At 39.8% G+C, this 25121-nt stretch overlaps 1 protein-coding gene across 5 annotated transcripts in view; it reads left to right on the forward strand.

Moving 5' to 3' along the window:
* LOC105281541 (protein crumbs) overlaps positions 1-25121 on the forward strand; it is a 91960-nt gene that overhangs the window by 37982 nt on the left and 28857 nt on the right. For 4 of the 5 annotated variants that reach the window (XM_026972905.1, XM_026972906.1, XM_026972908.1 and 1 more), the window contains 4 exons: positions 18057-18430; positions 18740-18920; positions 19864-20046; positions 24667-24994. In XM_026972905.1, the coding sequence (XP_026828706.1) occupies positions 18057-18430; positions 18740-18920; positions 19864-20046; positions 24667-24994 (1066 nt within the window). The remainder of the gene's footprint in view (positions 1-18056; positions 18431-18739; positions 18921-19863; positions 20047-24666; positions 24995-25121) is intronic. The other variant, XM_026972907.1, reaches the window with a different exon arrangement.

Here is a 25121-nt window from a genome sequence, read left to right on the forward strand (position 1 = left end):
GCGTCCATATGTTAAAATTTTCTTGTGTTGCCATGGTTTGATTACTACTTCAATGTAAAATTAACATACAACTGATATGTTATTATTTTTATAACAATTTTATATGTTACATTAATGTTAACTTCATAACTTAACATTTTGTGTACGTCTCTTAGAAATGGAATATTATTTGAAATGCTTTTAACACAATAATTTTAAACAATCAACATGTCACAAAGTCAGTTTAACATTCTAAAAGAAGTTAAAGTAAATCTTCAAATAATCATGAACTTTGACATATAAAATAATCAAATTTACTAAAATTAAATGTTTCTATCAAAAATAATTTAAGTTGAAATAATTACTATCATGTGTTAATATAACATAAAAAGTAAATGTTCATATTGTACGAACGAAAATGTTCTATCAACTTTTCTGATGAGTTATTGTAACTTCTCTTCCATGTAGTTTTCAATTACTTTGTATGTTATTTTTACATCACACTTAAAGTTACAATAACAAAAATAAATGTAAAGTATTGTGTTAATTACTTAACATTTCTAGTTTGTCAAGAAGTAACATATGACGAATGAGTTACTTTAACTTAAAACTTAGAGTGGACTTTCTGGGACATGCAAACAATGTTAAAATTAACATTTTATTTTTTACTGTGTACAAAAATGCATTGTAGATACTCGAGTTAATTGTAGAATATATTAATTATCAATTACGTTAATTATGTTATATTATAATATTATATAATCAATATTATATATATTATCTAATAATCATGGAGTCACACCAAGTTTCAAAAAATTTATATAATTATTGCGTTAATTTCTGAAACTCGGTTCACGATGATCATGTGCATTATGAAAATCAACTTCGTACAAATCGCGATAATTGCAGAGTTCCGGAAGAGAGATCCCAAAGTTATTAAATTTGCGATGATAATGCCTCGTTGGACGTGGAAGAAGTGAGGACGGTCGCGTAAGTACGGAGCCGTGCAAAAGTGCACTTTGGGGAACGCACGGGATGCCTGCATTATGTCTAAGGCACTCCGGCACTCGAGAGTGCCTTTGAGGGTCGCGTGTCGCCGATCTAATCACCGAACTTTCGAGCGGCGGAGATTGCGCCCGCCGCGATAATTGCTCCCGGGGTAATTAAATCGGGCGGTTCGCTTCCTTTTTTTTTCTTTTTTCTCTTCACCACCGCCGCTCGCGCTCCACGACATCATCGAAGCGGAACGCGATATTACAATGAGATTTAAAAGCGATCGATATTCCGCGCGTCAGGCATACGGGCTGGTCGCTCGGGGACACCGCGATCGACGATCTCGAGACTGGAACGGCCTAGATCGAGGGAAACCCGAACATTTGTATTATATATCAAGTCGCATTTGCATAATGATAATATCAGTGTGGACATGTAACGGCCCGAAAACGCGACTGACAATATGTATGCTCGTAATTCGCTCTGGTTTTAATTAAAATTTAATTTAAAGCAAATATTTTACTTTTATTAATTTTTATTGCTGGATTTATTATTAATTTGATATCCGCTCGAAAACAGATTCGGCACCTCCGAAGCTACTCAATTTTAATTTAATTGTGAAAAATTTGATATGTATGTATAACTTTTAAATTTGCAAAAGATTAAAAGCTGAAGAAATTGGGAAAGATTAAGAAAATATCGATATTAGTGATGGAATGAAACCCCATGGAAGATGAGGGGCACGTGGTACCCACAAGTTACTTAGGCGAGTTACTACGTACGCGAGACGTGTGGGAAAGCGAGAGGGAGGCGTTGGCGTTTTCAAGGCGGAACACCGTATTTACCGTCGTCGAGAGAATGCAATTCAGTTGTGCAGTTATACGTCATTATGCGCCAGGTTGCGGTACTCCCCGCGGGCCGATCTAATGAGCCGCTCGTTGCATCCCGTCCGCTTTTCTAGCCGCGGTTCCTTGGCCTCACCTTAAACAGCGAAATACCAATACCGTAAAAAAAAGAAAGATGAACGTGAACTCGCAAGCGCAATGAGGATTACCGTTTCTCTCCTGCTTTGGAAGATTCCGATACTTGCGATGCGTTGGAAATATTTCACCAAGTATTTCAGTATTGATTTCTTAAATAGAACATATAATTTCTAATATACATGGAGGGGGAGTGTAATTGATATTTTAAATATGAGATTCTCAAACTAATCAGCTTCATTTTCCATAAATTTCTCTATTTTATATCCGAGCATTAGTCATGTGCTCCGATATTAAAATTAAGAAATTTACGAAAAGCGACGTTGATCGGTTTGACTTCTGAAAGATTGATATATTAACAATATCGATATTTAATTATTATACTTTCTACTTTCCGAAAATTGGATTTCCCGCACTGCACTTCGTGCACTGCTACGCAGCGATTAAATGCAGGATTATAATGACCTCGACGAGTTCTGATAATGCAGATGTAGAAAGTTCGTTGGCGCGGTTTCCTCCTCCCGGCTGTTGTTAGTTAACTGCAACGCACGTCGTGATGTACGCCATCGTGCATAATTTCCTTCGGTGGACGTACGCGCCGCGTACATTGTCTCGTTTCTCATGGGAAAGGCAGCCGGCTTCTTCGTACACGGTTTGGAGTATCTACCGTGGAAATTTTTCAGTTTTCATACAAATCGCATCGATCACACTCTGATTTTAGTAAACGGTAGAAACATCGTTGCATCTTTCATTTATAACGATTGCAATTTTACAGATATTATTTTACGGATCTATATAATTTGCAAATTACGAAATATTAAAGTCATAAATTATTTATATTGAAGAAAATAATTTATATTAAAGAAGAAGTGTTTCACAGATGGAACAATATTCTGACACAATTACGCCAACGGCACATCGAGATAGGGAAGAGAATGAGAGAGAGAAACTTGTGACATAATTAGGAACTCGCGGCAAACGCAAGAAATTATTTCTGTCGCCTGGAGGTCGGAGTCTTGTCGTGGTGATTCATTGAATGGTCACATTTCGCAATAGACAAAGGAACTCCTTATTCCGCCGAGCGTTTATAGACGACGCAATGCATAGCGCGATCGTTGAATTCCCACGTGTCAGTGAACCGAAAGCTCCACAACCAACTCGGTCACAGTGTACGATAGTTCTGTACTAGTTGCAGTTCTGTTATTCACCATCTTCTTCTCCTGCCTCCCCTAAAGATCAATATTCCGAGTGGTCAAGGTTCTTCATGCCAAAGAATATTTTATCAAAAATTATTTGAGAAACAATTTCTTTAAATTATAATTTTAACATTAAATAATTATTGGTGCATTCCTTTATCAATTGAGAACTCATTAACGTTATCTTTAATTTCCTCAAAATTCGCCATTTCTAATTTCTAATTTAGATTTCCGTTTTATTTTTGATATTCGATATAAACTGTGTTAAAGAATTGTGCTTACACAGATTACTTTTATACTACTTTTATCAAAGTTTTGTTAAAGTTCTCTTGAAATCTTCGCAGAGTGATGTGTTTCGTGTATCACGGGACTTATCAGCTTTCGTCGATACAATGGCCCCCGAGGGACCACTTTCTTCTCGCGTCTTCAGCATCCTCTTCGACGCCCCCGCACTTTTGTAAATGCAACCATGTCGAATCACTTGGCGACGATTTCCAGCGTTCCCCAGCAGGAACCGTCAATGTTCACCTACGAGAACTGAGTTACATGACTCAACCGACTGCCACGCCTTCGTCGAGCCGAGCATAATTCTCTTTGTTGCATCGCGCGGAGAATGCCGGTTTTCGAGACAGCACACCTCGTTCCACTGGATCTCTCGATGCTATGTCGGTTGCTTGACAAGCCAGTCAGAGTTGAACATGAGACAGTTGGTCCGAGTAGTGCGTCGATCGGTATCGCCATGATTGCGTGTACCATGAATAGTCTTCTCAATCTGACTGCGTGTGTGGTCATTTTTTATTGTTGTCAATGTTTGATTTGTTATTATTAGCGGGCAATTTGCAATTTGCGAGTAGAGTTCACAGTAGAAACTATTTATTATACAGGGTGGCCCATTTTAATTTATACAGTCGATTTTTTAAAAAACTAAAAGAGATACGAAAAAATGTTTCAGACAGACATGTCACGATTTCGAGGGGGACATAAGATGATACCATTGGTTTAACCTTGAATAGTCGTTTGAAGGTCACGCGAAGATCACCTTCAATTTCTTAAATTGACACCCCAACTTTTTATTGCAGATTCTTATTCTCCATCGAAAAGTAAGTAACTTTTGTCTGAAACATTTTTCCGAAAAATGTCATCTCATGTCCTTAAAATGATCTTCAAGATGAGTTTTGAGGACATTTTAAGGACATAAGATGACATTTTTCGGAAAAATGTTTCAGACAAAAGTTACTTACTTTTCGATGGAGAATAAGAATCTGCAATAAAAAGTTGGGGTGTCAATTTAAGAAATTGAAGGTGATCTTCGCGTGACCTTCAAACGACTATTCAAGGTCAAACCAATGGTATCATCTTATGTCCCCCTCGAAATCGTGACATGTCTGTCTGAAACATTTTTTCGTATCTCTTTTAGTTTTTTAAAAAATCGACTGCATAAATTAAAATGGGCCACCCTGTATATATTAGGGGTGTGATTTAGTTTTGAGGGTTTTTTTGCTCAAAAACGCATGTATTTAAATATGATAATGAATGAATACCTTAATCAAAATATTTTCCTTCCTTTTCTATCACTTTTTCCCATCTTTCTGGCAAGAGATGGATTCCACCACGATAAAATGACTCTTCTTTTCAGTTGATCCATTCGTCGACGAATTTTCGCGCTTCTTCGAAATTATGAAAGTGTGTATCCTCTAAAGCGTGTTGCATCCACCGGAACAAATAATAATCGCATGGAGAATACGCGGGGTGCGGTAAGACTTGCCATTCAAGCTCTAATAGTGTTTGTTTCACTGATAACGCAACGTGAGGTCGAGCGTTGTCACGAAGAAGAATCACTTTCCGTCGTTTACTCGCAATTGGTGGTCGTTTTTGGTCCAATGCTCGCTTTGACTTGTACAATTAGTGTCGATAACGATCAGCCGTGACAGTCTCGTGCGGATTTAACAGCTCATAGTACACTATCCCACCAAATACAGAGCATTACTTTTCAACCGTGAATATTGCGTCTCGGAGTGGATGTTGATGGTTCGCCTGGATCCACCCATGATTTTCTGCGTTTCGGATTATCAAAATAGATCCACTTTTCATCCCCAGTAACAATCCGAGACAAAAGACTCTTCTTTTTTTGCCTGGCGATCAACGAAATGCAAATGTTCAACCGGTTCGCAATGGCACTTTCCGGTAATTGATGTCGAACCCATTTCCCTTCTTTCTGAATTTTTCCCGTTTCATGTAAATGTTTGGTAACTGTTGTACGATCAACATTTAATGCTCTGGCAAGTTCTGAAGTGGATTGTGTTGGATTTTCGTGCAATAATGCTTGCAAATCTGCATTCTCAAGCTTTCTTGGTTGTCCCGAGCGTTCTTTGTCCCTCACATCAGTATGACCACTTTTAAAGCGTCTAAACCAGTATTCACGCGTCTTAATTGATGGGGCAGAATCACCATAAGTTTCGACAAGAATTCTATAACCGTCAGCCGCAGTTTTCTTTTGATTAAAAAACAAAAGCAACGCATGTGGAAAATGCTGTTTCGGAAGTTGCATTTTTACGATGATATAAACACGATTGCTATAATGCTACTAAATGTCATGGATAATGTCAACACTGTAAGAAAAACAACAGTTATCGGAAACAGCTATTGGAACAAACTGACACTACAGCCGTCTGTTGCAAAACCCTCAAAACTAAATCACACTCCTAATATATTAGGGGTGTGATTTAGTTTTGAGGGTTTGTTTTGCTCAAAAACGCATGTATTTAAATATGATAATGAATGAATACCTTAATCAAAATATTTTCCTTCCTTTTCTATCACTTTTTCCCATCTTTCTGGCAAGAGATCGATTCCACCACGATGAAATGACTCTTCTTTTCAGTTGATCCATTCGTCGACGAATTTTCGCGCTTCTTCGAAATTATGAAAGTGTGTATCCTCTAAAGCGTGTTGCATCCACCGGAACAAATAATAATCGCATGGAGAATACGCGGGGTGCGGTAAGACTTGCCATTCAAGCTCTAATAGTGCTTGTTTCACTGATAACGCAACGTGAGGCCGAGCGTTGTCACGAAGAAGAATCACTTTCCGTCGTTTACTCGCAATTGGTGGTCGTTTTTGGTCCAATGCTTGCTTCGACTTGTACAATTGGTGTCGATAACGATCAGCCGTGACAGTCTCGTGCGGATTTAACAGCTCATAGTACACTATCCCACCAAATACAGAGCATTACTTTTCAACCGTGAATATTGCGTCTCGGAGTGGATGTTGATGGTTCGCCTGGATCTACCCATGATTTTCTGCGTTTCGGATTATCAAAATAGATCCACTTTTCATTCCCAGTAACAATCCGAGACAAACGACTCTTCTTTTTTTGCCTGGCGATCAACGAAATGCAAATGTTCAACCGGTTCGCAATGGCACTTTCCGGTAATTGATGTCGAACCCATTTCCCTTCTTTCTGAATTTTTCCCGTTTCATGTAAATGTTTGGTAACTGTTGTACGATCAACATTTAATGCTCTGACAAGTTCTGAAGTGGATCGTGTTGGATTTTCGTCCAATAATGCTTGCAAATCTGCATTCTCAAGCTTTCTTGGTTGTCCCGAGCGTTCTTTGTCCCTCACATCAGTATGACCACTTTTAAAGCGTCTAAACCAGTATTCACGCGTCTTAATTGATGGGGCAGAATCACCATAAGTTTCGACAAGAATTCTATAACCGTCAGCCGCAGTTTTCTTTTGATTAAAAAACAAAAGCAACGCATGTGGAAAATGCTGTTTCGGAAGTTGCATTTTTACGATGATATAAACACGACTGTTATTGCATCTATTGCTATAATGCTACTAAATGTCATGGATAATGTCAACACTGTAAGAAAAACAACAGTTATCGGAAACAGCTATTGGAACAAACTGACACTACAGCCGTCTGTTGCAAAACCCTCAAAACTAAATCACACTCCTAATATATTAGGGGTGTGATTTAGTTTTGAGGGTTTTTTTGCTCAAAAACGCATGTATTTAAATATGATAATGAATGAATACCTTAATCAAAATATTTTCCTTCCTTTTCTATCACTTTTTCCCATCTTTCTAGCAACAGATGGATTCCACCACGATGAAATCACTCTTCCTTTCAGTTGATCCATTCGTCGACGAATTTTCGCGCTTCTTCGAAATTATAAAAGTGTGTATCCTCTAAAGCGTGTTGCATCGACCGGAACAAATAATAATCGCATGGAGAATACGCGGGGTGCGGTAAGACTTGCCATTCAAGCTCTAATAGTGCTTGTTTCACTGATAACGCAACGTGAGGCCGAGCGTTGTCACGAAGAAGAATCACTTTCCGTCGTTTACTCGCAATTGGTGGTCGTTTTTGGTCCAATGCTTGCTTCGACTTGTACAATTGGTGTCGATAACGATCAGCCGTGACAGTCTCGTGCGGATTTAACAGCTCATAGTACACTATCCCACCAAATACAGAGCATTACTTTTCAACCGTGAATATTGCGTCTCGGAGTGGATGTTGATGGTTCGCCTGGATCCACCCATGATTTTCTGCGTTTCGGATTATCAAAATAGATCCACTTTTCATCCCCAGTAACAATCCGAGACAAAAGACTCTTCTCTTTTTGCCTGGCGATCAACGAAATGCAAATGTTCAATCGGTTCGCAATGGCACTTTCCGATAATTGATGTCGAACCCATTTCCCTTCTTTCTGAATTTTTCCCGTTTCATGTAAATGTTTGGTAACTGTTGTTCGATCAACATTTAATGCTCTGGCAAGTTCTGAAGTGGATTGTGTTGGATTTTCGTCCAATAATGCTTGCAAATCTGCATTCTCAAGCTTTCTTGGTTGTCCCGAGCGTTCTTTGTCCCTCACATCAGTATGACCACTTTTAAAGCGTCTAAACCAGTATTCACGCGTCTTAATTGATGGGGCAGAATCACCATAAGTTTCCACAAGAATTCTATAACCGTCAGCCGCAGTTTTCTTTTGATTAAAAAACAAAAGCAACGCATGTGGAAAATGCTGTTTCGGAAGTTGCATTTTTACGATGATATAAACACGATTGCTATAATGCTACTAAATGTCATGGATAATGTCAGCACTGTAAGAAAAACAACAGTTATCGGAAACAGCTATTGGAACAAACTGACACTACAGCCGTCTGTTGCAAAACCCTCAAAACTAAATCACACTCCTAATAGAATATAAATAAGTATAGTTGAGGAATCAAGATAGACGTTTATATTGGAGTTTTATTTGTATCACAGATTCATACTGAAATATGTGACATTTAAGATTGATTAATGGAGTTCTGTCGTGAATCTGAGATTGTCCGTAGCGTGCGTTAACGAGAATCTGCAGAAGCTTTCGCGAAGGTTTCACATTAAATCCGACGTTGCTTTGTTTGCTTTGATAGCCGCCGAAACAGCAAAGAGCGCCTCTCTGCTTTGCATGTTCTAATCGAGACAGTGAGGAAGGGATGAGCCGTTTATTCGGAGAGAAAGTGGACTGCACTCTGTGCCAGGGAGAGCATATCGCCTCCTCGTGAAAAATCCCGTCGACCGAAAAGCGTGACTTACTACCACGTTATGTATCTTTACGAGGATCATCTGTATATTGCTTTTAATTCTTTGGCTGCGAACTTCATTTACTTAATTGCGATTTAAAAAACTGATAAAAGGATACAAAAATTTTAAGTAAATGTTTCTCGTTAGTTTTTCACTCTGTTAACTTATAAAATTATTATTTTTATAATTGTTATTAGTTTGAACATACAGTGAATTAAATAGTAAATTTTTATAATAATTATTTTTTGATTTTTCGTTTCTCTTTGTTTTTAAGCAATTTTATGCAGTCAAAGAATTATCACGACAATGATTATCAAGGAATATTAGAAAGAAATGAATAGCGCATCTCTTCGGATGTCGTTCTCTAGAAAGTTACATGGAGGGTACGAATTACGTTCAGAAATCACATTTGTGACATATTCCGTTAGCCTTTGATAGCAGAAATAATGCACGTACAATGCATGGACCTCCACTTAACTGACCCATTAATTGCAGCTGAGAATATTTTACACCGTTACGCTTCTTTAATCCGAAGGACACGTGCAATTAAACCGCTCGCTCCACAAACTCGGTACTTATTGGACAACGTAATACTGGCTCATTAAGCGTAAAACTGACGTGTCCGACTATTTGTCCCGCAGCGATCAGATTGTTCTTTTTTCTTGCGGATACAAATGGAGAAGCGGCCGAGCAAAGTAATTCAACGGACAATTCGATTGTTGCGGGACGAATCTCGATAGTTAATCAATCAACTGAATTAATCGTTCCGTTTTTGTCGCCTCCTGTAAAATACGCGAGCATACCTACTTTCGCAAACGATTACGGACGACCCCATGCAGATGTGCGGCGTGCACGCGTTCATCGATATATCCTTGCAAAACGATCACACCAGGTCGTTATGCTTTCTAACGGCGATTCGCCAAATCGCTCCGAATTGACCGCGACTCGTCGCGAGCGCAAACGAGCGCAATCGCGGTCCCGACCATTTTCGATCCCCCACAGTGAAATATCCCGGAGACGTCGAAGAGCCGTTATGCCGTTTCCACCGACTTTCTACCATTTAACGTATCTCGATCGCATTAACAGAAAAAACGATGAGGTAACGAGACTAACGGATTAATCATTACATTTCTGACTGCTGAGAGTGCAGTTATGCCGTTCACGCTCGGCGACCTTCTGCCGCGGAATGGAAAAATGCCGCAATCGTCAATTGCCTCGATCTTCTCGAATAAATAGCATTTTTTTTAGAATCAAGAGTCTATAATGTAAGAATTTACATCATGATGATGTAAGACCATGATCAATGATATCAAAAATATTACTGTGCACAGTAATATTTTTCAGAAATTCGACTTAAAAGAAAACTAAACAGATTTATAAAATTACAAATATGCAAATAGATACACAATCAAAGATTCACGATCCAGTATCTTTGGAACTACGGATCTGTGATCATAGATCATATTGGGCCATTAAGTATGAAACTTTACAAATGTAAAAGCGCCATCTTTAACATTTGTTATCACAAATTTGGCGCCAGACGTCAGTATCAGGTTAGGTTAGTGTGATAGATGTATGTTCGCTCTTCAAATGTCATATTTGTTTGTTCAAATATCTTCATCAGTTTTATTGGTGGATTCTTTTTTATAGAACTATGGAAAAGTCCAAAATTCGTGTGATTTATGAATATGATTTCCGCCGTGGAACCACAGTGTCGGAGACAGCTCGTAATATCAACGCTGTATTTGGTGAAGGTTCAACTACTAAAGCAACGGTGGGCAATTGGTTCAAAAACTTCAGAGATGGAGATTTCAGCCTCGCTAATGAGCCACGTGGAAGACCAAAGACGAAGGTGGATAATGATCACTTGAGAGCCGTAGTAGAGTCCGATCCATCTCAAAGTACACGTGAATTGGCATCGATATTCAATGTTTCCATACCCACCATATTGGTTCATTTAGCTGCAATTGGTAAGATGAAGAAGTTGGACAAATGGGTCCCGCACGAATTGACCGATGCGCAGCAGGCGCAACGTCTAGAGGCTTCACTTTCTTTGCTTTCCCGTCACAAAAATGAATCTTTTTTTAATCGAATTGTGACCTGCGATGAAAAGTGGATACTCTACGACAATCGTAAACGCTCACATCAGTGGTTGAACGCTGATGAACCACCGAGACATCACGCGAAACCCAACATTACACAGAAGAAGCTTATGGTGACTGTTTGGTGGTCCAGGTCAGGTGTTTTCTACTACAACTTTATGAAACCTGGTACATCGATAACGGCTGAAGTATATCGCAAGCAACTGGACGAAATGATGCAACAACTTGCTATTAAACAACCGAAATTGGTCAATCGGTCAATGCCAATCCTGTTGCATGATAATGCTCGACCGCACACTGCACGACTGACCGTGGCAAAGCTACAGGAGTTGGAATTGGAAACTCTCCGTCATCCACCATATTCTAGCACCTACCGACTATCACTTCTTCCGGAATTTGGACAACTTGTTGGTGGGAAAGTTCTTCAATTTTCAACAGGCAGTCGAAACAGCCTTCCGCGACTTCATCGATTCCCGTACTCCTGGCTTCTATAGTAGAGGCATAGGCCAACTACCACTAAATGGCAGAAGTGTGTAGATAACATGGGCGCATACTTCGATTGAAAATAAATCATGTCCATGTGCCAAAAAATGCAAAAGTTTATGTTCTATTTGTAAAGTTTCATACTTAATGACCCAATATCAAGGCATTTATTGCTATATTCTTAATTAATTCTTTGCGTTATAAATCGTTTAATTTTTGGATTCGAAAAGTGGTCATCAGATTTGTTATAAAAAGCATGATCTATGAATACCTGAATCCATGAGTAATCCGCAAACCTCTGGCCTCACGTCATCGCTTGTTCTATGCAGGAAGATTGACTTCCGGTAGCTCGGTCGTGGAAACACGAACTGTGATGGATCTCCATTTATGCGTCTACGCACTTGGTACCGCGTTCGTGCATGCGTTTCGCATGCAAGACATGCATACGCGTGAGTTCCTCGGACGTGTCGCGTGCGCACATCACGGAAAAACTCGCGCGATGCGAATATTAAAAGATGTACGTTCGGATTGATATGTTTTCTAAGAAGATCGATATATCATCCCTTTAATTTCGATCAAGTCTTCCAAGAGAAGCTATGAAGCTATTAAGATGAAAACCGAATTATCGAGTGAACGTGTCCGTCGGAAAAAAAGTTTAATGTAAATTTTATAAAATTCTTAGAGAGAATTTTGTCAGAGAATTGCTTTTGATAAAATGTAATCTTAAATAATTCTTTTTTTATTTTTAGAATTTAGTTTTGAACCACGTATTTTCTTCTCAGTTTCCTTGATGGCATTTTCCTCAGTTTCATAAGTCTTTATGTCGTCTAAATTCTCGGTATCATCGCGGTACCAGAATTCTCGTATCTATTGGGTCGTCCGGAAAGTTCGTGCCGATTTTTAATAGATGGCGTTGGAACATGTCTGAATATATCAATGTTATTGAAAACATACGATTTATATACATATGCTTAAAGGTGACATTTCAACGCATCTTTAGGAAACAAGTTGTTTCAGATTAATTGATTCGTGTCAGTTTTGTACTCTTTTGAAGATGGAAGAAAACAAAGAACATTTTAGACACTTGATGCTTTTCTATTACCGGAAAGGCAAAAATGCCTCACAAGCAACAAATTCGATATGTTCTGTTTACGGAGAAGGCGCTTTATCTGAAAGAACCGTACGTAAGTGGTTCGCTAAGGTTAGAGCTGGTGATTTTAACCTTAAAGACCAAGAACGCTCGGGCAGACCCTCTACTACTGATGATGACCAAATCAAGACACTGATCGAGAATAACCCGCGCTACACGACACGTGAATTAGCAGAGATACTGAAAATATCGAAAACCACTGTCCACGATCATGTAGTGAAGCTTGGTTACGTAAGTCGCTATGATGTATGGGTTCCGCATAATTTGGCCGAAAAAATTTAATGGATCGCATTTCCATCTGCGACTCGCCGTACAAGCGCAACGAAAACGTACCATTTTTGAAGCAATTAGTGACGGGTGACGAAAAATGGATCATTTACAACAATGTAGAACGAAAAAGATCCTGGGGTAAGCGAAATGAACCAGCATTAACCACTCCGAAAGCCGGCCTTCATCCAAAAAAAGTCATGCTCTGTGTCTGGTGGGATTGGAAAGGAATCCTATATTATGAGCTCCTACCACACAACCAAACGATAAATGCAGATAAGTACTGCTCGCAACTGGACGAATTAAAGACAACGATTCAGGAAAAACGTCCAGAATTAGCCAATAGGAAGGGCGTCGTGTTCCATCAGGACAATGCCAGACCTCATGTTTCTTTGACTACCCGACAAAAATTGTTGGAGTTTGGCTGGGGTGTGCCACCTCACCCACCGTATTCACCAGACATTGCACCTTCAGACTTTCACTTATTTAGGTCTTTGCAAAATTCTCTTAGCGGCAAGAACTTCAACTCTTTGATCGACATAAAAAACCACCTTGAGGAGTTTTTCGCCGAGAAACCTAAGAAGTTCTGGGAGAATGGAATCTTCCAGTTGCGTGAAAGATGGACAAAGGTTGTGAAACAAAACGGTGCACACATAAGTCAATAAATATTTATCGACATAAAAAATGTTGCCTTTGAATTTTCCTTCAAAATCGGCACGAACTTTCCGGACGACCCAATATAAATCTTACTTATCACTTCCATGTTTCTTGATTTCCGCAGATCTTTGTAATTTCACGGGGATCCGTGAATCCCGTGAGTGTTTTGGAACTTCCACCAGTTAGAATCCGCGACCATCGACCGAGTGCACCGTACCCACGGTGGGATCGATGGCGGCCGATAAATAATGCATGACTCCCATCAGCACGCGGCCACGTAAGGCTCGTACTCGTCGGACGAGTGGCTGTCGTCTTAAGAGGAGGAGAGATCGTGTTCTCTTTCTTTCGCAACGCGGAAAATGCACCGAACGACGAGACGGACTTTTCTCCTCGCGTCTTCCTCCGCGACAGCGCAAGGACGAATATCCGCGGTACCAAGGGTCGCATTGTACGATGCGGTCGTTTGCGGCATACGGAAGATTCCTTGAAACCGCGAACGGGTGAGAGCTGCGCAAAAGGATCTAGCAAATGCGATCCTCTTATCGAAAATCTACGGAATCTTCATGTCAAGAATTTGTGGAACTTCGGTGTCGAACGTTCATGGGACTGTAGTGTAAAAAGTACATGGAAATTTGATATTAACGATAGATAGCGAGAATTCTGCGGAATGTTAGCGGAGATTTGGTGCCAAGGATCTATGGAACGCATGGTACTGCAAGAACGCAGATCCTTGCAGCCAAGGATCTCTGGCACCAAGGTTCTACGTGTAGATAGTGCACCAAGCAGCCGCATGAATGAACACGAGCGAGTCCTTTCTCACGCGTAAGTGTAAACGCTCGCACTGGAATCATAGAAGTTCATCCTTGGAGATAATAACACGGCGGAGAGAGGCGTTACGTAACGCTGCGTATATGTATGCTCGCGATGATAAATCGCGGTTTAGCCGTGGGGCAGCTTCGCTCGCGCGACCATGTATTCTAGAGATTTCACAGACTCGTGCGAACCGCTTTATCAATTATTAAAAAACGAGATTAATATGCTTAGTTATTGATATATTATTACTCACAAGGGAACTAACACAACTGTCCCTCACCGATTTTGATGGGCTTCGGATATGTTGTAGAGCATCGAAAAATATTAGACTCCTATTTTTTTTAGCTGCGTATCTCAACGTTTAGGGGTTGAAACAGCCCTCGAAGATAATGAATGTTTTCATTTTTAGCGAATATCTTTGAAAATATAAGATATATGAAAAAATGTTTTATACAAAAGTTTTATAGTATTTTATACTCTTTACAACGGTGTATTCACATTTTTCGAAAATGTCAAATTTTTTAATTTACCCCTATCTTCGAGGGGCTGTTTTAACCCCTAAACGTTGAGATACGCAGCTAAAAAAATAGGGGTCTAATATTTTTCGATGCTCTACAACATATCCAAAGCCCATCAAAATCGGTGAGGGACAGTTGTGTTAGTTCCCTTGTCAGTTCAGCTTCCAGTGGATTCGATACTTAAACAGACTACTTAAAACTCACGTAAATACGCGTGATAAATAGTGAAATTATCACAATTTCTGATTTCGTCTCTACTCTCAATTTATTTGGTTTTAAAAATACACTTATTTTTAACTTTATTAACTCTTAACATTTCTTTGTCTAGTTTTAATTCTTCTTCTCTTCTTTTTTTAATCCTATTATATTGGGTTGGCCAAAAAGTAATTGCGTTTTTTTCAAATAGATGGACATACATGTCTTGAAATGTAACTAACTTCATTCTAAACCGCAAATTCATTATGTAGGGTAACGACTCACGGTTCAAGCTTGTTTTAGAAAAAGAAAGTACGCGATTTCGTTAACAATTGTTTGTTTGCCGTCGATTTCAAACTGGAAAATCAAAAAGAACATTTTCGTCATATTTTGTTTTATTACTTCCGAAAAGGGAAAAACGCTGTGCAAGCTCATACAAAGTTATGTCATATATATGGCGAAGATGCTTTAAAACTGCGGCAGTGTCAAAATTGGTTTACTAAATTTCGATCTGCAGATTTTAATGTGAAAGATGCACCACGCTCAGGAAGGCCAATCGAAATTGATGATGACAAAATAAAGGCACTGATCGATTCCAATCGGCGTTTAACGACACGAGAGATTGCTGAGAATCTTAACATATCGAAATCGAGTGTTGAAAAGCATTTAAAACGACTTGGATACATTAGTAAGCTCGATATTTGGGTAGCACATGAGCTCAAAGAAATTCATCTCACTAAGCGTATTGACATCTGCGATTCTCTTTTGAAACGTGAGGAAAATGATCGATTTTTGAAACGTATGATAACAGGCGACGAAAAATGGATCGTCTAGAACAACGTCAAACGAAAAAGATCGTGATGAACCTGCTGAAAGCACTTGAAAAGCAGATATTCACCAAAGAAAGATTATGCTGTCAGTCTGGTGGGACTTTAAAGGTATTGTGTATTTTGAGCTGCTTGCGAGGAATCAAACCATTAATTCAGACGTATACTGTCGCCAACTGGATAAATTAAATGATGCCATCAAACAGAAACGTCGAGAATTGGTGAATCGCAAAGGCGTTGTGTTTCACCACGATAACGCTAGACCACGTACAAGTTTGGTCACTCGTGAAAAATTGTTGCAGCTTGGATGGGATGTGTTACCATGATGTTACCACATCCACCATATTCGCCAGACCTGGCACCATCAGATTACCATTTGTTTCGTTCTTTGCAAAACGCCTTGAATGGTAAAACCTTTACTGCTGATGAGGATATGAAATCGTTGTTGGAATAGTTTTTTGCTGAAAAAGATAAGAACTTTTTTGAGCGCGGAATCATGAAGTTGCCTGAAAAATGGCAAAAGATAATCAAACAAAATGGACAATATGTTGCTTAATAAAGTTTTTGTTTCCCATGAAAAATTCGCCTTTTATTTATATAAAAAAAACGCAATTACTTTTTGGCCAACCCAATATTTTATTTAATCATTTAATAATTATTTTATCTAAAGTTTCGAGTGAAGTCTCAATTTTTCATAAAAAGAAGGATCTACAGGTCTACGGTCACTCAATTTCAATCGTGACCTGTGGATCTATGTCTTCGATCGCAAAAAGTACCGTTTGATCGATTATTGTTCCGTCACGGTGCCAGCGGTAATCAAACGAAGCCGAAGCTGGTTTTCCCTCGTTCCAGATATCGTTCTTTTGCGAACAATAATAACCAGACAGTCTTGTGAATCTTTCACAGACTTATGCTTTTCGTGGAGAGTGTCCTCCGGCGTGGTCGTCGGAAAGGAAAGTCGCATCTTTAAGAATGCACTCGTACGATCGAAGGTGTATTATTCTCTCTTGCTTATGTCGATGCTAACTCTTTCCAATAGTAATTATTATTTATTGAAAAAATCTTTTCAACGACAATAATTGTTTACTAGTAATATTTTTATATAAATTAAATTTGTTTTTAATTGGAACAGATCGTGTTAACTATAATAACATAAAGAAAGGATTTATTGCGATATTATTAGTTATTTTACTGCATTAAACAATACAAGCATAGATTATTAATCACAAAATATAATAAAGTCGAAAGATTTTTCTTTCTAATTTAATTATTCAATTTTACGTTACGACATAACACTGTTTTACGAATAGATGAATTTTAACGTTACTTTAGAGATATGTATGCGTTGCATATATTGTAGCGTGTTACAAATGTGAAAAAAATGTCAGCTGACCGCGGTTAGTCCGATCGTTTGTCGATAATACGCGCGTCAGCTCTTATCTCGCGACATATTGCGGTCGCGGGCGATAATGAAAATTGGAGCAAAGCTGCGTGATGGACCCTGCTTTCTCTCTCTCTCTCTTTCTCTCTCACACACACACACATATTCCACGTGTCCGGAAGATTATAGAGATAATCGTGATTACGGACGGACCTGGATGCATTGTTTTCATACAGTGTCAGAGATATGCACACTAAAACGAAACGCAAAACTAAATTTTACGGGGCAATGTTTCAGAATTGTTATACATAAATCATTGTTTAACATTCATTGTTTAACATCTCGCTTTAAGAAATAAATTAGTTGATAGTTATAATATAATTATAATGGGTTATAAAATTATATATTATTATTTAACAAATCTTATAGTAAACTTTAATAGTTCCAAATTTGTTTCTGGCTAGAGACAAAGATCTGAAATTTTCAAAGTATTTATTTATTAAAATAATGACAAGAATGTATTGGAATCACATATGTTACAACGATATCATAAAGTTGCAGAATCATCCATGCAACTTAAAGTTTATCCATTTTTCTACTTATATTAGTGATGTCGTGTGAAACAAAAATTGTCGAGTTCATTAGTGGAACATGGGAGAGATCGCCAGAATCAATGATCTGTAAAATTAACTATCTATAATTTTCAAAAAGACATGAAGGATTTCTCCATCTTTCTTTCTATATTATCCTTGATGTTCCAGATCAATAGCATCCAAGACAGAACCCATGATGCGATTAATGATCCATGAAAACCGCGATCTGCAGACGACTGTAACTGCAATCACATCAGACGAAACTTCGCGTCGTTTTCACGATTTATATCTCGCCAATTCAATTTGTCATCCAATTTCTAACAATCTTTCCTTTCTGTTGCAGTCCTGGCCACCCTGTTGGCGGTTAGTCAGGGTGTCCCGCAGGATTACAGAAGACGACAAAACTACGAGGAGCATCCACGCGAGGCCTACTTCAACGGCTCGGCGTTCCTGAAGCTGGACTCCTTCGTGTCCGTGCACCGTCATAGCGGGCTTAGCTTTCGTACGTGCGACTCCGGCCGCTTGTTCCAGCAAAAGTACAACGATGACTCGGTCAGCCTCGAAGTGACGTCCGAGGGCCTACTTTTCGTGGCCGTGGTCGATCAGCAAAGGTACAGGGCCAGGCTGAACGCTAGGTTGCTGAATAACGCCTGGCACAGTGTCAACTTGTTCTTCAGGCTTGGTAATCTCACCCTGAACGCCGCCGGGCACACCCAGGTAATTTTCTGAGGAAAATATTTGAACATCGTATACCCGGGAAAGCAATGATACAAATATTTAAGAATGTATAGTAAAAATATAATTGAATGTTGAAGTGCGGCAATCCTTTTTACGTCGGTCATAATTAGACGACGTCAAACAAGTCTGATAAATTAATGTTTAATCATATCTTTGCACATTCTCTTTTCTCTCGCGTATGATAACTTGAATAAATGCTAATCGTTTAAGTAGCTTGAATAAATAACGCGTGCCCTCGACAGAAAGATGGAAAGATATAAGAGAAAATAGTAAGTTTCTTTTTTTTAGGTGATTGCAAATGCGACCTACAACTCCGCGATCTTGACGCTTCCCGACTACTACGCCAACAGTTCGCTCATAGTCGGTGAAGGATTCAAGGGATGCATTCTGCAGGGACCCGGGGTCCTCTTCAATGAAAGCATCAACAATGGAGCCGTTTTCGGGCCTTGTCCGATGGACACCAAAGGATGTGAGAGTCAAAATCCCCTTCCAGCTGTTACGAATAATTGTACACTGTTTTTAAGTCGTTTACGCCGTAGAATATTCTTCTTGCACCCAGAAAATACCAAGTAATCGCGCAGCGTTAAGTTAAATCGATATCGTAGCCTCCATACACGAATAAGTAGAACACCTTTAGGCTAGAATCTGAGCTAGAGCATCGTTGCAACGTTAAAAGTATTATAGATCGATATCGCGCGACGTAAACGCGAACGGAACATTTTTAGCCAAGTCGTGATGAATATCGATAGCAGTAAATTGGATCAAAATTTAGATAAATAGTATTAATGAATTAAAATCAACAGATCAAACTCCGAGATAAAGTAGTAGAAAAGAGCAACTAGGAAGAAAATATTGGAATAAGAAGAAAGGAAAGTGTTTTTAGAGCAAGATTTATAATAGAACTTATTTCCAGAATCAGATTTGTTAGTTTTTAGATGCTATATTTTTGCATATTATATTTCATGTTATTACATCAATTATAATCATCGATTATACATTAATCAATATCTTATTTCTTCTATGGTCATATTTATTTTTCATTCAAATAGATGGAATCAAATTCGCGCTGAAGACGCATTACATTATGCGTATAAGAATCATGAATTAAATTTGCTTTCGGGATTAACGCGCACAATTGTCATTCTTCTTTACTGTTTTTCTCGTTCCGCGTTGCAAACGGTCTTCTCCCGTATTATTTTCCTTCCTCACTCATAGAACTGGATTGCCAGCGCAAAGTAGCGTCGCACAGTTTTTGTTTTGTTTTTGTTTTCTCTCTCTTTGGAGTGAAGCACAAACACGTTTGTTGCTCCAGAATCGCATATAGTACGCACAAATGCAGCGAACGAGCAAGAGAGAAAGAGAGGCAGATATGATAAAGTTGCATGCGAGTTTTGCGAACAAAAAACTTTCAGGTGGCGTAAGCGGCCCCGCAGGTGGCACGGGATCAGCCGCCGGCGCCGTCGTCACGGCCTCCACCATGGATTTCTGCCATCACGAGCCATGCATGATGCATGGTAAATGCGTGTCGCGGCAGGACCGCTACGAGTGCCACTGTTACGCCCGGTACTCCGGCAACAACTGCCAGATTGACAACGGTAGACCTCGTCGATATCTCGTATACGGGGTTTACGGCGTATGTGGGACGAGCGGATTCATACTTGACGCGCGCGTTAAACTGACAATTGCGTCACAACATTTGCGTAGCGAGACGAGAAAAGACCATCGGTCCCCGCGCGGTGAATAGCCAAGTTCCGAGTTACTCCCGCGCGCGAGGACGATTTCACGAACACGACCGGAAATTAAAATCGTCACTTGCGCGGAAGCGGATCCAGTACGAAATCCGCGTCGTCCCATGCCGTTGGTTTCTCTCGCATATCGTCTGTAGATGTAGCTTTAGTCCTTTTCAAAACTTTGTTTGAAAACTCATGGAATTTTTGCCACGCTTTTTGCCACGCTTCAGATGTCGGCTTGTTCGCTTGTTGTCCCGCTTAAAAATCTGGCTCGCCCCGCGACAACGTGATTGCCAACGAATGAATGCAGCCGCTAGTTTTCCTCGTCACTTCTCTTCGTGTACCTCATCTCTCAGGAAAGTTTTCTCGAGTCGAAGTCAAGCGAGAAAAATATCGTCTGTCTAGAAAAATTACCTCATTGTAAAAGTGCATAATTAAGCGCGTTATCGCATGCATAAAAGATGAACGTCGGGAACGCACATTCTGTTCAAGAGCTAAGTCCGTATTACGGCTGACGTTGCATGTTTCTAATAGTTTTTCTGTTCACATGTCGTCAGTTTTATTAGGGGTGTGATTTAGTTTTGAGGGTTTTTTGCTCAAAAACGCATGTATTTAAATATGATAATGAATGAATACCTTAATCAAAATATTTTCCTTCCTTTTCTATCACTTTTTCCCATCTTTCTAGCAACAGATGGATTCCACCACGATGAAATCACTCTTCCTTTCAGTTGATCCATTCGTCGACGAATTTTCGCGCTTCTTCGAAATTATAAAAGTGTGTATCCTCTAAAGCGTGTTGCATCGACCGGAACAAATAATAATCGCATGGAGAATACGCGGGGTGCGGTAAGACTTGCCATTCAAGCTCTAATAGTGCTTGTTTCACTGATAACGCAACGTGAGGCCGAGCGTTGTCACGAAGAAGAATCACTTTCCGTCGTTTACTCGCAATTGGTGGTCGTTTTTGGTCCAATGCTTGCTTCGACTTGTACAATTGGTGTCGATAACGATCAGCCGTGACAGTCTCGTGCGGATTTAACAGCTCATAGTACACTATCCCACCAAATACAGAGCATTACTTTTCAACCGTGAATATTGCGTCTCGGAGTGGATGTTGATGGTTCGCCTGGATCCACCCATGATTTTCTGCGTTTCGGATTATCAAAATAGATCCACTTTTCATCCCCAGTAAAACTCCGAGACAAAAGACTCTTCTTTTTTTGCCTGGCGATCAACGAAATGCAAATGTTCAACCGGTTCGCAATGGCACTTTCCGGTAATTGATGTCGAACCCATTTCGCTTCTTTCTGAATTTTTCCCGTTTCATGTAAATGTTTGGTAACTGTTGTACGATCAACATTTAATGCTCTGGCAAGTTCTGAAGTGGATTGTGTTGGATTTTCGTGCAATAATGCTTGCAAATCTGCATTCTCAAGCTTTCTTGGTTGTCCCGAGCGTTCTTTGTCCCTCACATCAGTATGACCACTTTTAAAGCGTCTAAACCAGTATTCACGCGTCTTAATTGATGGGGCAGAATCACCATAAGTTTCGACAAGAATTCTATAACCGTCAGCCGCAGTTTTCTTTTGATTAAAAAACAAAAGCAACGCATGTGGAAAATGCTGTTTCGGAAGTTGCATTTTTACGATGATATAAACACGACTGTTATTGCATCTATTGCTATAATGCTACTAAATGTCATGGATAATGTCAACACTGTAAGAAAAACAACAGTTATCGGAAACAGCTATTGGAACAAACTGACACTACAGCCGTCTGTTGCAAAACCCTCAAAACTAAATCACACTCCTAATATATTAGGGGTGTGATTTAGTTTTGAGGGTTTTTTTGCTCAAAAACGCATGTATTTAAATATGATAATGAATGAATACCTTAATCAAAATATTTTCCTTCCTTTTCTATCACTTTTTCCCATCTTTCTAGCAACAGATGGATTCCACCACGATGAAATCACTCTTCCTTTCAGTTGATCCATTCGTCGACGAATTTTCGCGCTTCTTCGAAATTATAAAAGTGTGTATCCTCTAAAGCGTGTTGCATCGACCGGAACAAATAATAATCGCATGGAGAATACGCGGGGTGCGGTAAGACTTGCCATTCAAGCTCTAATAGTGCTTGTTTCACTGATAACGCAACGTGAGGCCGAGCGTTGTCACGAAGAAGAATCACTTTCCGTCGTTTACTCGCAATTGGTGGTCGTTTTTGGTCCAATGCTTGCTTCGACTTGTACAATTGGTGTCGATAACGATCAGCCGTGACAGTCTCGTGCGGATTTAACAGCTCATAGTACACTATCCCACCAAATACAGAGCATTACTTTTGAACCGTGAATATTGCGTCTCGGAGTGGATGTTGATGGTTCGCCTGGATCCACCCATGATTTTCTGCGTTCCGGATTATCAAAATAGATCCACTTTTCATTCCCAGTAACAATCCGAGACAAAAGACTCTTCTTTTTTTGCCTGGCGATCAACGAAATGCAAATGTTCAATCGGTTCGCAATGGCACTTTCCGATAATTGATGTCGAACCCATTTCCCTTCTTTCTGAATTTTTCCCGTTTCATGTAAATGTTTGGTAACTGTTGTACGATCAACATTTAATGCTCTGACAAGTTCTGAAGTGGATCGTGTTGGATTTTCGTCCAATAATGCTTGCAAATCTGCATTCTCAAGCTTTCTTGGTTGTCCCGAGCGTTCTTTGTCCCTCACATCAGTATGACCACTTTTAAAGCGTCTAAACCAGTATTCACGCGTCTTAATTGATGGGGCAGAATCACCATAAGTTTCGACAAGAATTCTATAACCGTCAGCCGCAGTTTTCTTTTGATTAAAAAACAAAAGCAACGCATGTGGAAAATGCTGTTTCGGAAGTTGCATTTTTACGATGATATAAACACGACTGTTATTGCATCTATTGCTATAATGCTACTAAATGTCATGGATAATGTCAACACTGTAAGAAAAACAACAGTTATCGGAAACAGCTATTGGAACAAACTGACACTACAGCCGTCTGTTGCAAAACCCTCAAAACTAAATCACACTCCTAATATATTAGGGGTGTGATTTAGTTTTGAGGGTTTTTTTGCTCAAAAACGCATGTATTTAAATATGATAATGAATGAATACCTTAATCAAAATATTTTCCTTCCTTTTCTATCACTTTTTCCCATCTTTCTAGCAACAGATGGATTCCACCACGATGAAATCACTCTTCCTTTCAGTTGATCCATTCGTCGACGAATTTTCGCGCTTCTTCGAAATTATAAAAGTGTGTATCCTCTAAAGCGTGTTGCATCGACCGGAACAAATAATAATCGCATGGAGAATACGCGGGGTGCGGTAAGACTTGCCATTCAAGCTCTAATAGTGCTTGTTTCACTGATAACGCAACGTGAGGCCGAGCGTTGTCACGAAGAAGAATCACTTTCCGTCGTTTACTCGCAATTGGTGGTCGTTTTTGGTCCAATGCTTGCTTCGACTTGTACAATTGGTGTCGATAACGATCAGCCGTGACAGTCTCGTGCGGATTTAACAGCTCATAGTACACTATCCCACCAAATACAGAGCATTACTTTTCAACCGTGAATATTGCGTCTCGGAGTGGATGTTGATGGTTCGCCTGGATCCACCCATGATTTTCTGCGTTCCGGATTATCAAAATAGATCCACTTTTCATCCCCAGTAACAATCCGAGACAAAAGACTCTTCTCTTTTTGCCTGGCGATCAACGAAATGCAAATGTTCAACCGGTTCGCAATGGCACTTTCCGGTAATTCATGTCGAACCCATTTCCCTTCTTTCTGAATTTTTCCCGTTTCATGTAAATGTTTGGTAACTGTTGTTCGATCAACATTTAATGCTCTGGCAAGTTCTGAAGTGGATTGTGTTGGATTTTCGTGCAATAATGCTTGCAAATCTGCATTCTCAAGCTTTCTTGGTTGTCCCGAGCGTTCTTTGTCCCTCACATCAGTATGACCACTTTTAAAGCGTCTAAACCAGTATTCACGCGTCTTAATTGATGGGGCAGAATCACCATAAGTTTCGACAAGAATTCTATAACCGTCAGCCGCAGTTTTCTTTTGATTAAAAAACAAAAGCAACGCATGTGGAAAATGCTGTTTCGGAAGTTGCATTTTTACGATGATATAAACAATAAACACGACTGTTATTGCATCTATTGCTATAATGCTACTAAATGTCATGGATAATGTCAACACTGTAAGAAAAACAACAGTTATCGGAAACAGCTATTGGAACAAACTGACACTACAGCCGTCTGTTGCAAAACCCTCAAAACTAAATCACACTCCTAATACAACTGCTGACGATATAATGGTTCTTCGCTTCTTTCGGTGGACACGCAATTAATTGATTTCATCGCTGTTGATAGCGCCTCATTTCTGTTCTCATCGAGAGAGCATCGTCGGATTCCAAATGACGTTTCACATGCTTCCCAGGCTCACCATGTCAAAGCGCACCGTGTCGCAACGGTGGCAGTTGCAGCGAGGACGCACGCGGCGACTTCGGCTGCAGCTGCAAGCCCGGCTTCACCGGTAGCCTCTGTGAATCTCAGCTAGGAGTGCGGTTCTGCGAGCAGAATCCGTGCCGCAACGACGGCGTTTGCTTAGCGTTAACCGACAACGAATACCGGTGCGAATGCCAACCCGGGTGGACCGGAAAGAACTGCGAAACGAATATCAACGAATGTATCTCGAATCCTTGCAAGAACGATGGTATCTGCATCGACGGGATCAACAATTACACCTGCAGATGCGACCGGACCGGGTGAGTCTCTCGGAAGAACCGAATCTTGGATCTGGATTGGAATAAATCGTGAACTGCAAATTACGTGATAAATTGCATAATTCATACTTTACTGTGTAGATCTTGGCCGTCGCAGATCGCGAATAAA

This window comes from Ooceraea biroi, chromosome 10, assembly GCF_003672135.1.
Source record: "Ooceraea biroi isolate clonal line C1 chromosome 10, Obir_v5.4, whole genome shotgun sequence".
NCBI lineage: Eukaryota > Metazoa > Arthropoda > Insecta > Hymenoptera > Formicidae > Ooceraea > Ooceraea biroi.